General features: G+C 49.4%; 2 protein-coding genes and 4 non-coding genes across 9 annotated transcripts; 2 read left to right on the forward strand and 4 right to left on the reverse strand.

Moving 5' to 3' along the window:
* Positions 1-551: 551 nt before the first annotated feature.
* Positions 552-5,833, forward strand: AURKB (aurora kinase B). Of its 4 annotated transcripts, none has more exons than XM_070394200.1 (9): positions 552-605; positions 897-969; positions 2,746-2,848; positions 3,275-3,314; positions 3,541-3,732; positions 4,014-4,152; positions 4,271-4,419; positions 5,195-5,369; positions 5,522-5,833. In XM_070394200.1, the coding sequence occupies exons 2-9, from the start codon at positions 922-924 to the stop codon at positions 5,693-5,695; spliced, it is 1,020 nt and encodes a 339-aa protein (XP_070250301.1). In that variant the 5' UTR covers positions 552-605; positions 897-921; the 3' UTR covers positions 5,696-5,833. The 4 variants fall into 4 exon arrangements, with proteins under 4 accessions (XP_070250301.1, XP_070250303.1, XP_070250302.1 ...); XM_070394201.1 differs by having other exon boundaries at positions 582-605; positions 921-969; XM_070394202.1 differs by lacking the exon at positions 897-969 and having other exon boundaries at positions 576-605.
* A 6,047-nt stretch (positions 5,834-11,880) lies between these two features.
* BORCS6 (BLOC-1 related complex subunit 6) lies at positions 11,881-14,590 on the forward strand. Its single transcript, XM_070394205.1, has one exon. It carries the CDS (start codon positions 12,083-12,085, stop codon positions 13,142-13,144), a length of 1,062 nt encoding a protein of 353 aa, XP_070250306.1. The 5' UTR covers positions 11,881-12,082; the 3' UTR covers positions 13,145-14,590.
* Positions 14,483-14,556, reverse strand: TRNAI-AAU (transfer RNA isoleucine (anticodon AAU)). The gene has a single exon. It is a non-coding gene; the product is annotated as a tRNA-Ile (tRNA).
* Positions 14,591-14,724: 134 nt separating the features above from the next.
* TRNAT-AGU (transfer RNA threonine (anticodon AGU)) lies at positions 14,725-14,798 on the reverse strand. Its single transcript has one exon. It is a non-coding gene; the product is annotated as a tRNA-Thr (tRNA).
* Positions 14,799-15,030: 232 nt separating this feature from the next.
* TRNAS-GCU (transfer RNA serine (anticodon GCU)) lies at positions 15,031-15,112 on the reverse strand. Its single transcript has one exon. It is a non-coding gene; the product is annotated as a tRNA-Ser (tRNA).
* A 393-nt stretch (positions 15,113-15,505) lies between these two features.
* On the reverse strand, positions 15,506-15,577 carry TRNAW-CCA (transfer RNA tryptophan (anticodon CCA)). The gene has a single exon. It is a non-coding gene; the product is annotated as a tRNA-Trp (tRNA).
* Positions 15,578-15,639: the final 62 nt, after the last annotated feature.

Here is a 15,639-nt window from a genome sequence, read left to right on the forward strand (position 1 = left end):
AAACAAAATAGTAATGACACAAGAATAAACACACACACAAACAAGCAGTATAACAATAAAGAGCCCAGAAGTAGATCCAAGTATTTATGATGACTTCATATAGCAAGGATAGCATTTACTTACTTACTTAATTATTTTAATCATTTATATATTCATTCATTCATTCATTCATTCATTCCAAGGGTAGCATTTAAATTCCCCTGGGAACAGGGTAGTTTATTTAGCAAATGGCCCTGCATAACTGGCTCTCCATCTGGCAGAAAACAAAGTTAGACCCCAGTTCATATACACACAAGGCTACGTCCCAGCAATATTAAAGTTTTAAATTAAGAAGAAGAAAAAAGGACATGAGAATATTTGGTTGGGGCATAAGGGAAACCTTTCTAACGCAGAACCCAAGCGCGCTACCGCTCTCATTCCGCCGCTTCCATTGGTCCCTCGTGGGCAACGTCCCTGGACATCCAGCCAATGAGAATTGAGCATGGGCGGCGCACTCGGCCAATAGGGCCAAAGCAGGAGATTTGAAAGGGCCTCGGCGGGAGCGCGGAAGGGGCGATTCAGTCGTTCGCCGGCGGCCGGGAGGTTGCCTGTGCCACGGGCCTCGGGTGAGCAGACCTCCTTTTGCGCCGGGAGAGGGCTGGTGATCGGGAGGATCTGGGGTCCGTTGGGCGCGCATCCGACCGGCTACTGTGCGCCCCGGGGTGGAGAGAGGGTCCTGGAAAGGGGTGGGGCGTGGAGCAGGGCAGGGCTGTCGGGGCCAGCGGCCCGGCGCGCCCGGAGCGATCAGCGTGTTATACCAGCCCCAGGCAATCGCTTCCGGCTAGATCAATCCGACCCCTCCCTTTCTCTCTCCCTCTGGTTTTCTGCTTCTCACGGCTCTGTTTCCCTTTGCTCAGCTCTCCTCCCCCTTTCCCTCTAAGGATGACTCAGAAGGAGAACGCCTACCCGTGGCCCTACGGCCGGCAAACGGTAAGGGCATTGCTACTTACACCCTCCCCCTACCCGCATGGCGAGTTCCTGCCTGGAGAGCTGAGACCCTGCAGAAGGCGATCTCCAAGCCCTTTCTTTGCCACTGTGCTCCCGGAGTTTGCTGGCGGCACTTGGTCTGCTTATCTGCAGCCACATCCCGCCAAGGGTTGCCAGCTTGAATCTGAGGACCTCTGGGCTTAACCTGCTTGTTATATACAAACGGTAACTGAGACTGAGCCGCCAGGGTCGGCCCTTTAGGCCACGATGACCAGCCCTTGTCCTGAAAGTAACAGGCTTAATCGTTTTTGGAATTTATTTTAAAGACGGGTGTGAGATAAGGATCTAAACAGATTTATTTTTCCGGTTGTTCCAACACCTTTCATTGAAGAGTCTACCCTCTGATTTGAAATGCCACCTTTATTATTATATTCAGTTCCCACATCTATGTGAGTCTATTTCTCGACTCTGTTTTGTCCAACTGGCTTATTTGTAAATTCTGTACCCATGTTTGTAAATTCTATACTCATATGTTCCCTGGGAACAGGCGTTTAGGGCCCCTGAGACTTTCTTCCTCTCTTGGCTAAAGGAGGAAGGAAGGCAGGCGTCACACGAGCTTTGCTCCATGTGTAGGGCTTGGGTATCCTGGAGGGTCCATCTGTCCCCTGTCCACCGGCTCCCTCCCTCATGGAGTACTGAGTGAGTCTGTGAGAGTGGAGGCTGACTGAGAAACCACTGTCACTTCTACAATGGTCACTCCCAAAGGACAGTTTTGTATATTTCCCAGAATCTGAAAGTGGGAAGTGGTCCGAGGTCATCGGCGTATTCCCGCAGTCAGTGTCCCTAAAGTCTGTTGCTGCGAAGGGGTAAATACTGGCATTTGCTGAATAGTCAAGGCCTCCAGGACCTTATCCAAGCCTTAATAGACTGAGATTTAAAAAAATATATATGTTTTTAATAAATGGTACAGTATATATTTTTATTGCATATATCAGAAGTTTATTCTTTTCCATTGCAGTGTAGTGGTCTGTTAATGTTTATATGCCATCGTTTATTTACACATTGGTAGATATTTCGGTCGCTCCCAGGTTTTGACTGTTATGAATTAAGCTGTTGTGACATTTTTGTGCATCTCATTATTGACTTTGAGAGAGAGAGAGAGAGAAACATCTATGTGAGAAATGTCTCTTGGTTGCCTCCCACACATGCCCCGGACCAGGGATCAAGCCCACAACTTGGGTATATGCCTGACCAGGAATCGAACCTGTCACCTTTTGGTGTACAGGACGATGCCCAACCAGCTGAGCCACACTGGCCAGGGTTGAACTGAGATTTTTAGGGGACTGAGAATGTCTCTCTGCTAAAACTCCTTGAATTATGGATGTTCATTACCCCAGCCTTCTACTGCCCCGGGCGGTGGAGAGCTGGGTGAATCGGTCAAGTTATGAGGTTATGAATAGGACCATAGAGGTTGGACAGCTTCATGCTTGAGAATGTGGTGTGGGCCAGGCCCAAGAGGTGAAATGTTAGGTATTGGGGTAAGTCCTTTGCTCCGTATCTTAGGCTGACTTGGCTTGTGTATGAATAACCCATTAATATGGGGTTCTGAGCAGATTATTGGGGCTGAACAGCAATAGTGTGGTCTCATTGTTCCTCTCTGAACTGGGGTTGGGTGGGTGGGGGTGGCTCCATAGCAAGTACTGAAGTGCTGCTTGCAGCACATTCCAAACCGGTCACTGGGACAAAGGCATCCTCAGAGCCCCCTCTGCTCCTTCTCAGGCTCAGTGTGGCCTGAACACCCTGCCACAGAGAGTCCTCCAGAAGGACCCCACCACCCCGTCTTCGCTCGTCCTCATGAGCCGCTCCAATGCCCAGCCCACAGGTAACTGGGACTCAGGGGAGGAGGATTGCCTAAGGCAGTGGTTCTCAGCCTCCCTAACGCCGCGACCCTTTCATACAGCTCCTCATGTCGTGGTGACCCCCAACCATAAAATTATTTTCGTTGCTACTTCATAACTGTAATTTTGCTACTGTTATGAATCCTCATGTAAATATCTGATATGCAGGATGTATTTTCATTGTTACAAATTGAACATAATGAAAGCATAGTGATTAATCACAAAAACAATATGTAATTATATATGTGTTTTCCGATGGTCTTAGGCAACCCCTGTGAAAGGGTCGTTCGACCCCCAAAGGGGTCGCGACCCACAGGTTGAGAACCGCTGGCCTAAGGGGACTCGAGTCTGGGAGGGTGCAGGGATGAAAATGTTAAAGGACAGCCTCAACTTTCCGGCTCTTTTCTTAGCTGCCCCTGGCCAGAACAGCAATGGGACACCCAACTTAATGTAAGTGCCCAAGCCGGGGGGTGGCCAGGGTGAGGGGGGGGCAGGGAAGGGTGGGAAACGAGGGAGGTGGAAGCTGAGGGCAGGAGGAACAGGGATGCGGCCGGAAAGCCTGGTCTAGCTTCAGCTCCCTTGGGAGAGAAGCGGGGCTGAGGAGCAGAGAGAAGGCAGACACCTCAGGTGGCCCACAAACCCTTGCTCAGCTGCCTTCCCCCCACTCTCTGATCAGGCGGTCCTTCACAATCGATGACTTTGAGATTGGGCGTCCTCTGGGCAAAGGCAAGTTTGGAAATGTGTACTTGGCTCGGGAGAAGAAAAGCCGTTTCATCGTGGCGCTCAAGGTCCTCTTCAAGTCTCAGATAGAGAAGGAGGGTGTGGAGCACCAGCTTCGCAGGGAGATCGAAATACAGGCCCATCTACAGTACGGTCACTGCCCTCGGAGCCAGAGCCCCTCTGCGCCCCCCCGCCCCCCAGCTCCTCTCTCAGCCCCACCTCATCCAGACTGTTTTCTCTGCGGCTGTGGCCACGCAGCCCCACTGAGCTCTCGATTGCAGCCAGACCCTTGAACCCAGAGCCCTGTCTCCAGTTCTCCCTTACCACCTCCAGCCCTGGTGTCCCCAGCCTGGCCCAACTTTGACCTGTCATCTTCCCCATTTCCTTATGCCCGGATGTGGCCTGAGGCCTCTATTTCTCTTCTCCCAGGCATCCTAACATCTTGCGTCTCTACAACTATTTCTATGACCGTCGAAGGATCTACTTGATTCTGGAGTATGCCCCCCGCGGGGAGCTCTACAAGGAGCTGCAGAAGAGCCGCACTTTTGACCAGCAGCGAACAGCCACGGTTGGGAAGGGGTGGGCACCTGGGACGCCCACAGTGGGCCTGAGGCTGGGGGTGGGGGCGGTGCTGCTGGCAGCCGGAGGTCCGTCCTGGTCTGACCGCCTGTCATTGGCCTTCCCAGATCATGGAGGAACTGGCGGACGCTCTGATGTACTGCCACAAGAAGAAGGTGATTCACAGAGACATAAAGCCAGAGAATCTGCTCCTGGGGCTCCAGGGGGAGCTGAAGATTGCGGACTTTGGTTGGTCTGTACACGCCCCCTCCCTGAGGTATGTTGTGCTGGGAGGCCAGCCCTGGTGAGGCCGGGAGGTTCAGATCTTGTTACCTAGAAACATTGGGGTTTGTCCTCGTGTAAATATATAGACAGACAGCACTATCTTTTCTTTTTTTTTTTAAATATATATTTTATTGATTTTTTACAGAGAGGAAGGGAGAGAGATAGAGAGTTAGAAACATCGATCAGCTGCCTCCTGCACATCTCCTACTGGGATGTGCCCGCAACCCAGGTACATGCCCTTGACTGGAATCGAACCTGGGACCTTTCAGTCCGCAGGCCGACGCTCTATCCACTTGAGCCAAACCGGTTTCAGCCATAGCACTATCTTCACAAAAACAGGAGACTCGGTTTTGTTGCCCAGATTTCTTATTCAATATATTGGGGCCCTCCTGCCATATGAGAATACTCCCACATCATTTTGAATGGCTCCTGCTATTGCAGAGGGGAGCTACAATGTGATTTATTTCAGTAGGACATGCTTGATGGGCATTAAAGTTGTCTCCAATTTTTCCTTTAATTCTAAGGTGAGCGTTGCCCTCTCACCTGATTAAGACACATCCCTCAATTTGGAAATGTTGGGGCAGGGAACAAACCCACCTCTGGGGCTTTGGTTTATGGCTTCACCCACTGCTACCCCACAAGCCCTGTCGGACCAGGGTCTGTTGCATCCCTGTGCATCCTGGGGTCTTGGCTCAGTGTTGTCAGGCAACTAGGAAAGGAGAGGCCATTTGTCTCTGGGATCCCTGCCCACTGCCCTCCTCCCCCAGGAGGAAGACCATGTGTGGCACCCTGGACTACCTTCCTCCAGAGATGATTGAGGGGCGCACGCACAATGAGAAGGTGGATCTGTGGTGCATCGGAGTGCTCTGCTACGAGCTGCTGGTGGGAAACCCCCCCTTTGAGAGTGCTTCACACAATGAAACTTATCGGCGCATCGTCAAGGTGCGAGGGCTGACCCAGGGGTGGGGCTGGGAGTGTGAAGAACATCCTAGTAGTTGTGGGGCCTAGCCCTCCAAATAGAATGAGCAGTCAGGGGAAAAAGCAGCCAGGATGAAACCAACGGGTCCTTTCTTCTCCTTTCTCTACCTCTGCAGGTGGACCTGAAGTTCCCCCCTTCTGTGCCCGTGGGAGCCCAGGACCTCATCTCCAAGCTGCTCAAACATAACCCCTCAGACCGTCTGCCTCTGGCCCAGGTCTCAGCCCACCCTTGGGTCCGGGCCCACTCTCGGAGGGTATTGCCACCCTCGGCCCTTCAGTCCGTCCACTGAGTCGTCCGTCCTTTACTCGGCTGCGTCTGTTTGTTTGTCTGTATATAGTATGTGTAGTTGGAAGGAGGGGTCTCTGGCTTGTTCCCTTATCTGTCTCCTGCCTCCTTTTTATTTAATAAAGGCTGTAGCTTTTTGTAATGATGAGTGCAGGTGTTATAGGTGGAGACTTTGCTGGGGATGAAGCTGTCCCCTGTGGGAATAGTTGCCCAGGGATGCCAAGGATGGGTACTGGGTTACTGCCCCTGGTAGCACCCTGCCCTCAGCTCTGATACCAACCTGGTCAGCTCCCAGCCACCTTGTCCCCACTGTCTTCTCTCTCCTCTGACTCCCAGGGTCTCGGGGTGCTGGGAGCTCGGCTGTACTCTGCTAAGCCTGACCTCTGCCCACCTCTTACTTCTCGCTCTCAATTGTCTGACCTCTAGTCTTTCTCCTGGTTCAGCCCCTGCCAACCTAGGAGCCACTGGACAGTGCTGTCCCTAGCAGTGGTGTTTTCTGTGTGCTTTACTGCTCTGGCCAGGATCTAGTATGAGAGCGAAGAGAAGCAGCACTGATGGTGTCTCATTCCTGACTAAGGTTTCACTGTTAAGGATGATGTTTACGGTAGATTTACCCTCATTTTGCAGTTAAGGCAACTGAGACACGTGATCTGCCCAAAGTCACACAACTAGCGAGTGGGGTAGCCCAGTTTTAAAACTCCGCATTTAATGGAGTAATGGTGTAATGCTGCCTTTCCACAGCAAGCACATTTATTATGTATATATGATGTATATGTATATATACACACACATACATATTTCACAGAAGTGGAGCAAGAATTCGTTTTTGCTTTTACTAAGTATAGCTTAAAACCTTTATCAGGTTAAGGTAGGACTAGTCTCTCTACTTTGAAAAGGGTTTGGTTTTTTTGTATCAGGTGTTGACTTTCATCAAATGTTTTTTCTGTATTAATTATTTGCTCTTTCAATCAATGTGGTGAAATACATCAATAAATGTTCTAATTTTTATTTTACCTCAGTTTTTCGTGCTGTGTTCGATTCCCAGAATTCCCAGAGCTAGAGTAACAAATGCCACCAACCTGGGGATCTAAAACAACAGGAATTTACCTGGGCAGCTCTGGAGGCCCCAAGTCAAGGCACCCATAGTCCCACCCTCCCTTTGAGGGCTCGAGGGGAAAATCCTTGCCTCTTCCAGCTTCAGGTGGCTCTAGGCATTTTTTTTTTTTAAATTCTCACCCGAGGAAATGTTTTTTTCCATTGATTTTTGATTTTCAGAGAGAGGGAAAGATAGAGAAAAATACCGATGTGAGATTGGTTGCCTCCTGCATGTGCCCTGAAGGCCCTGGTCGGGGAGGAGCCTACAACTGAGGTAGCTAACGTGATCTGAATCAAACCTGGGACCCTTCGGTCCCGTCTGAAGACCAATGCTCTATCCACTGAGCCAAACCAGCTAGGGGCTCCAGGCATTTCTTGGCTGTGGTTCCATAACTCCAACCTCTGCTTCCGTCTTCACATGGCCTTCCCCTCCTCTGTCTGTCTCTCTTCTGTGTCATAAGAACACTACTCATTTGATCTGTAGCCCACCCAGAATGATCTCAAGGCCCTTAATTACATCTGCAAAGACACTTTTCAAAAAAACTGCACGTTCATAGGTTCATTAGGGTATAGACACAGCTTCTTGGGGGCCACCATGCAATCTGCTACACATGCCCATAGAGGAACAACTGAATGATGTTCTAAGGCTTCTTTTTTTTTTTTTTTTTTTTTTTTAAGCAGCCTGCTCATTTCTTTTTTCCCTGAGATAGCCAATTCCAAATCTTTCTTTAAAAATATATTTTATTGCCGAACCGGTTTGGCTCAGTGGATAGAGCATCGGCCTACGGACTGAAGGGTCCCAGGTTCGATTCCGGTGAAGGGCATGTACCTTGGTTGCGGGCACATCCCCACTGTGGGGCGTGCAGGAGGCAGCTGATCGATCTCTCTCATCGATGTTTCTAACTCTCTATCCCTCTCCCTTCTTCTCTGTAAAAAATCAATAAAATATATTTTAAAAAATATATATATATATATTTTATTGATTTTTTTATAGAGAGGAAGGGAGAGGGATAGAGTTAGAAACATTGATGGGAGAGAAACATCGATCAGCTGCCTCCTGCACACCTCCTACTGGGGATGTGCCCGCAACCCAGGTACATGCCCTTGACCGGAATGGAACCTGGGACCTTTCAGTCCGCAGGCTGACACTCTATCCACTCAGCCAAACCGGTTAGGGCCAATTCCAAATCTTTTTGCTATTTTTTGTTTTATTTTGCTCTTAGTATTTATCATCTATTTCCAAATCACATGCTTCTGTTGCTATTTCATAAATCTTCAGTTTTAGGTACTTATTACCTATTATTTACCAGCTATAAAATTTAAGGATTGAACTTCTTTACCTCTGTGCCACTATGTATATGTTCACAGGGTCTGTCCTTGCATCCTTCTGATGTAGTTACATCATGCTTTTGGTTAGATTTACTCACTGGACAATAGTTATTGAGTGCCTTCACATTCCAGGCTCTCTCCTAGAGGCTGGAGGTAAAGCAACGAATAAAAGAGGAAAAAATCCTCTAAGCTCATGGGCTTTGCAAATCTAGAGGATCCACGTCCGGTGTTTGGATTATCATGAGATGCTAGCCAAGCTGACTCATGTGGCATTCTAGTATTTTTCTTTCTTGTACAGCTTTTGACTGTCCCTGAAGTTGTCTTATTTGCTCATTTTCCTATGTATAGGTCACTAATGCATCTCCAAGTTCTCGTTCAGTGTGAGCACTTTAAAGCTATCAACATCCATCAAAGTGTCCTTTTACTGCATCACACAGGCCTGATATGGAGTACAGTATTCTGTGTTTTTCAGGTCTCAATATTCCCTAATTACCATTATGACTTCTTCTCTGATCCAAAAGTATTTCAAAGGTGTTTCTAAAATTCCAAACACACGGGCTTACCCCTCCCTGTGCTCTGCCCCATTTCTCCTTTGCCCTCACCACCACGCCTGCCAGGCAAATGCCCTGTGCTTGCGACTCCTAATTCTTAGGCTCCAGGCTTCACTACCCCAGGGGTTCGGTTTGAGTCCTGTATTATCTCTAAAAACTTTTAACTTACACAAATTAAATGAGTTCATTCACATAAATAATATGAGGTGAAATTCCACTACTAATACCAGTTTGGTAACATCTTTCTAGTCTTCTTCCTTTGCATTTACATTCATATCCATATACTTCTAGAAAACAGCATTTTTGCCTTTGGCATGTGAGATTTCTTTAAATAGTATTGACCTGTATGTATTGTTTTGTCACTTCCTTTTGGCCCTTATGATGCCTTAGAACAGGGGTTCGCAACCCCTTTGGCGGTCGAACGACCCTTTCACAGGGGTCGCCTAAGACCATCATGCATATCAGATATTTACATTAATGATTCATAATAGTAGCAACATTACAGTTATGAAGTAGCAACAAAAATAATTTTATGGTTGGGTCACAACATGAGGAACTGTATTTAAAGGGCCAGAAGGTTGAGAACCACTGCCTTAGAAGGTTCTCTATGACAGTTCAGATAGATGTTTTGTAAAATGCGGTTTATAACAATATGCAGATTCCTAGGTTTTTAAGAAAGCTATTCTGTTGATGGAAACGCAGACTATTTTCAGTGTGTTGTACTACAGCCGTGTCTTTTACGCCTGGGAAATGTCCAGTAGATTTTGCCCAGTTGCTCTCCAAAGTGGTGGGGCAACTCACGCTCCCACCAGCACTAATGTAGTGTGCCCACTTTCCTGCACCCCCCTCAGGGGTGTTGGCTTTCCACTCCCCAAGTTACCAAAGCTCCTTAGGCATTCCATATTTGTTCCCATCTCAGGGTCTGTCTAGAATGCCATTGGCAGCCTATTTTGAGCTTGAGTCCATGATGATTTTGTTGAGTTACAAAATTAATCAAACTTGGCTTTAGAGCATCGTCCAGTACACACACACACACACACACACACACACAAAATTGCATGTTTGATCCCTGGTCAGAACATCTCGATGTTTTTCTCTCACATTGATTTTTCTCTCTCTAAAAAATCAATAAAAAAAATATCCTCAGGTGAGGATAGAAAATAAATGAATGAACCCTGGTGTCCTTGGCCATTTTTCTAATATATGTGTCTACTAGTTTACTTGTAAAGACAAGGGGTATTAATCTGTCATATACTTTGCCAATATTTTTTCCCCTTTGTCTTTCAACAAAAAGTTTAGAGTGGTTTTCTTTGTTGGTGTTTTCAGTTTTATGTTGTCAAGTCTACCATCTTTTTCCCTTATGGTATTTGACTTTTGGTTTTTCTTTTAAAAATCTTTATCACCCCAAACATAAAATTGTGATCAAAATGGAAATTCTTTTGGTGTAAGGAATAAAATAATTGGTTTTTGTTTTGCTTTAGTTCCAATACCTGGTCTCATACTAAACTCCCATATACAGGAATTGCAGTTTGTAAGAAAAAAAATATGGCCCTAACCGGTTTGGCTCAGTGGATAAAGCGTTGTCCTGAAGACTGAAAGGTCTCAGGTTCGATTCCGGTCAAGGGCACATGTCTGGGTTGTGGGCTCAATCCCCAGTGGGAAGCATGTAGGAGGCAGCCTATCGATGGTTCTCTCTCATCATTGATGTTTCTATCTCTCTCTCCCTCTCCATTCCTCTCTGAAATCAATAAAAATATTTAAAAAAAGAAAAAAATATGTTAATTTATGGGGTAGCAGGGAAAACATGGGCCTTTAACAAAACACTTGTCCCTGATTGCAGCAAAACTCACCCTTCTCTAGCTCCTGGCACTGTGTAGTAGTACAGGCCTTTTAGGTAAAAAATATTTTATAAATACTGAAAAGAGTATCCCAAAGCCTCATAAACAGTGTGCATATGTGTGGAAATATGCGTCCCATCAGACACCCAGGAGTGACCAACAGTGTGTGACAGTGACAGGCAAACAGGAGGAGAGAGCCCTCCTGGGAGGTGAGCCACTTTCCAGCAGCCTGCAGGCAAGAAGTGGCAACCTTTACCTTCAAAGTCCGGGAAGGAAGTAATTAAGGCTTTGCAGGTCACACGGCCTCTGCTGACACTACTAAACTGCCACTGTGGCACAAAAGCGACCACAGACAGCACGTAAATCAGTGAACATGGCTGTATGACAAAATTTTATGGACATTAACATTTGAATTTCTTATAATCATACGAACTTTCATATTCTTTAGATTATTTTTCAACCATTTAAAATGTTTTTAAAAACCCTCCCAAATTACACTTTGACAACAAACACGTGTCAGCCGCCTCAGTATTGTAAATACCCTTGAATGTAATACATATGGCAAGAAATAACAGGACTTGTCATTAAACTTTAGCTACATTGAGTTTTAAGAAATAAGATTGGAAAAATAAGAACCTTAACACTTAAGCATGGAATAGAGCTTGCCTGTCTTTTTCTCCATTACAAGGTAAAAATTGTCTCTTGATATTTCTGTTTACTTAGCTTAGGGAAGTTTTAACTTATTTAAAAAAAAAAAAGCAAGAGCAAGTGTAAATCCCTGAGCATGGGAGCATGTCTGAACCGTGAGGAGGAAGCCAGTGTGGCTCCAGCAGGACCAGTAAGGGGAAGAGAGGAGATCAGAATGGTACCAGGGCTCTGGCCTGCATGTAGGGACATTCACTTACTGAATATGTTATCCAGCGGCAAAATCCCACGCCATCCTCCAAGGGAAGAGACTCAAACCTGGAGGGAGCCGGAGAAAGGACAGCGGCGAGAGCACAGGAAAGCCCTTAAATCGGCCTTGCTGTCCACCATTGGTCGCTCTGAATGGTTCATCTGCTAGGTCTGTGAGCCGAGGACGGCGGAACGAACCACTCATGTTCTGCTGAAGTTGTTTTCATCCTGATGCACTAGAGGCGGTTCAATCCCGATGGTCCGAGCAGAACACACTACGTATTTCCATCCCAACAATCTCAAGTCCTCCAAGTGCGGTTGCTAAGCAACGGCTGTGGGCGTGGCCCTTTGGGCATAAAGAGTCGGAGCCCCGCCCTTTGAGGACGCCGGTATTTCAGGATCTTGATCTTTAAAGTCCTCCCCCTCAACTTTCAATGGGCGGGGCTACGACAGCAGCTGTCACCTCCTCTCCGCCCCGCTGGCTCTCACTTGTGTCTGGGTCTTCGCTAACAGCTCTTTTTCCGGGACTTCCTGGTCGCCGTGACCAATCAGAGTGTTGTTTCCGTCCTTGCCGTGGTCTGCCCGCAGGCCTCGGCGCTCCTCTACCTACGCCTCTTAAAGGCGCCGCCGACGCCTCGGGAGCCCCGGCGCACCAATTCCTCGGTTCCTGTCCCCAGCTGCAGTATGGAGGCGTCCCACGGGCGGCCTGGGCCCGAGTCAGACCTTCTGACTCTGGGGAGACAGCGAGCCGCGGTCTTCGGCGGCGGGCCGGGCCGACCGCCTTCTGAACCGCCCTCAGGCTTCCGGGTGTCGGGAGAGGAAGAAGCCGAGAACGTTGGAGGCTCGAGCCGCCACGCCAGGGCGTCCCCTAAGACTTCGAGCTACGGCGTCGTCCACTGGCCGGGACCGGAGGCTCCGGAGAACGAGGTCGGCCGCACAGCGATGCTGTGTGGACCGGGGAGCCACCAGGGAGCGCCGGATCCAGGGCACAACCCGCACGGGTCTTCCATCCGCCAGGACCCCGAGCCGCCCGAGGACAAGTCTGTGTCCGAAACGATCAGCCGTCGAGGAGGCCCGGGAGGCGGCGGGATGGATGTTGAGCAGGAGGAGGAAGACGACGAGGGGGCGGACGGCCGCGCTGGCAGATCGTTCTCCAGCCGTCTCCAGGACAGCCGCAGCCTGGACGGGCTGAGCGGGGCGTGCGGCGGCGGCCCTGGGTCTCCAGCGGCTGCGGAGTCCGGCGCGGGTGGCGGGCGTCGCGCCACCATCTCCAGCCCCCTGGAGCTGGAGGGCACGGTGAGCCGCCAGGGCGACCTCACCCATTTTGTCGCCAACAACTTGCAACTCAAGATCCGTCTGAGCAGCACCTCTCAAACCCCGCCCCCTGCCCCTGCGCCGCCCTGTTCAGCGCCCTCGTCCACCCCGGCCATCCCCCCCATCGACCCGGACGTGCTGCGGGACCTGGAGCGGCTGAGTCGGGAGCTGGGCGGCAGGGTGGACCGTCTGCTTCGCGGGCTGGGTGGCGCGGTGCAGGAGCTGACGGCCCTGAGCGTGGGCTGCATCCAGACCTACCGCGACGCCGTGGACTCCCTCGGCGAAGCCGTGGACATGAGCATCAAGGGGATGTACACCCTGCTGGCGCGCTGCGAGGAGCTGGAGAGGGCTCTGCAGCCGGTGCAGGGGCTGGCGCGCCAAGTCCGGGATATCCGACGCACCCTGGAGGTGTTGGAGGCTTTGTGCAAGTGACCAGGAGGGCAAGAGAGACCAGGCCAGGGCCCAGTAGGATCCTAAGGACTCTTCAAGATGCATTTAGCAGGCCGGCGTCCACTCGCTGGGCCGTATGCAGGTGTATCTGGGAAGTTCCAAAGGCTTTCCTGGTGGGAGGTGATAATGCTCAGCTTCTATTCAGCTGGCCATCTGTAGCTACGTTGTTTTCCTCAGCTCTTCTCTAACTAAAGCCCCGTCCCCGGGAACCCAGGACTTCAGGCCTGGGCTTGAGAGACATGCTAGGTGGGATCAAGAAAGGGGAACAGAGGCCCCAGCCCCCACTGTGCCCACTCTGACTCCAGTATTACATCTCAGGTGCCAGGAGCGATGGGAGTTTGAGTGGTCCTTGGTCACACACCGTACAGACAGGGATGCACACCTGTAGATGGATGACTTCCTGCTTTTGCCCACTGGCCCCCCACCATCCCGTTTCAGCCAGACCAGGGTGGAGCTAGAAGGAATGCATTGCATGGTAGACGGGGTGAGTTGGGAGTGGTCTCACTGCTCTCAGGATTCAGTAGAATTGTTGCTGGTTTTGAAGCCCACCTGTTGTGGAGTGTTCTAATCAGTTTTAACGTTCTGAGTTTTTGTGGAATTAAAGTGCTGCTGCTGCTGCTGCTAAGGCTGAAGCTGTGTCTGTGTGGCGTTACACGGATTGATGAGCCAAAAAGAATGGGAATAAGGGTCCGTCTTTTTCGTGGAGCTCCCTTGGGGTCGGTGCTGGGAGTGAGGTGGGGGACCCAGGCTACGTGGGGAAGGATATCGTTCCGGCTCTTAGGCATCAGGTCTGAGGGGAACTGCAGGACACAAACATGACCCAGAGATCCGATAAAAGCAGAAACGAAGCAAGGTGCTCCAGAAGAGAAAAGGAAGGGATTGTCTTCTCAGATGCTAATACGCCTTAGTCCGGGAGGGACTGGGCGAAGTGGACATTTTATCTGTGGAGAAAAATGGGGGAAACTTGTTAGCTCCATTCCTGATCCCATTTCCCACACTGCACTGATCAGTGCCACGTGTATGGTTTGAGACAATCTTTGTTCCAACCCCTGGCGCCCTTCTGTTTACAGTTCACATAGTAAGTTCCAGCAGCCACCATGTTATGGTCAGGAGATTTAGAACGAGATCACAGAAAGACATCCAGTTTCGTTTAACTATAATCCTGTTTCAGAACACACTAGCGCTTTGGACTGTGCCTCAACAAGTTTCCCTTTTGAATGTAAAGAATTCCGGGGGTGGAAATGTTCTACGAGCCTTTTTAAATTCAACCAGTGAAAACTGTTAAAAAAGAGTACTAAAAAAAAAAAAAAAAGTACTTATTGGCCCGTACGGGGATCGAACCCGCGACCTTGGCGTTATTAGCACCACGCTCTAACCAACTGAGCTAACCGGCCAGCGGTGCTTTGAGCTGCCATATGATACTATATAGAATTCAAAATGCGTTCTGCTAGGAAAATTAAAGAATGGGTAAGAATAAACAGAATTCGAAGACTGAATTCCCAAGTATTACAAGAAGTATGAGCTACTCTTTTCGCAGTCTTAGCAAAAGACACTACCCACTGAGGCACCGCTGGGATTCGAACCCAGGATCTCCTGTTTACTAGACAGGCGCTTTAACCAACTAAGCCACGGCGCCTAGTGCTACGGTATGTGGGAACCTCATTTCTTGGCCAGGTCAGCTCCAGAGCAGGTAAGTTAATGTCCAGTGCTATTTTAGAACCAATTTTGCCCATACCGGAAAATGCAGAAGGGACGAAAACTCCAACTGTTAGCGAGAATGAACGATTGACAGGCAAATTGAATGGCAAACGGAAAATAAGAGAAATTCTTACTTTCGGATTACAAAATTTGGCATAAATGACACAGGCCGACGAGGATGGGATTCGAACCCACGCGTGCAGAGCACAATGGATTAGCAGTCCATCGCCTTAACCACTCGGCCACCTCGTCCACGACAAGTTACCCTCGTCCGCTCCCTCTGAGGTCTGAACTCTTACTCCGCAATAAATAAATAAAAATGACATGTTGCGAATTCATTCCTTGAGATCCTGCCCAGCACTGCGGAGCCGATACGCAGAACGTTGAACTGACTGAGCTACATTCTCGCCTGCGCGAGCTCCCGACTCTGTTCTGGGTTGAGCGATCGGGAACTTGCGCCGTCCCTACGACCCTGGACCTGCCGCAAAAAACACGCGAGATTGCTGGGCTCTCTCCACGGGACGGCGCGAGGCTTCGCGTCAGGAGACCTCCCCTTCCGGCCCCTACAAGGTGCTGCTTCTCCTACTTGACCGCTGGAGCTCATAGTTGAAAATGATGGAAATAAAGAAAAAGCAATCAAAAGCTTGACCCCGACGTGATTTGAACACGCAACCTTCTGATCTGGAGTCAGACGCGCTACCGTTGCGCCACGAGGTCGACCGGCCTCTGGGCTGGTCAGGTCTCCTCATAACCACTGGATGATGTTGTTTCCAGGTGGC

The sequence above is a fragment of the Myotis yumanensis genome, unplaced genomic scaffold (genome assembly GCF_028538775.1).
Source record: "Myotis yumanensis isolate MYYU_CA2020_CCGP unplaced genomic scaffold, mMyoYum1.0.hap1 SCAF_16, whole genome shotgun sequence".
Classification (NCBI taxonomy): domain Eukaryota; kingdom Metazoa; phylum Chordata; class Mammalia; order Chiroptera; family Vespertilionidae; genus Myotis; species Myotis yumanensis.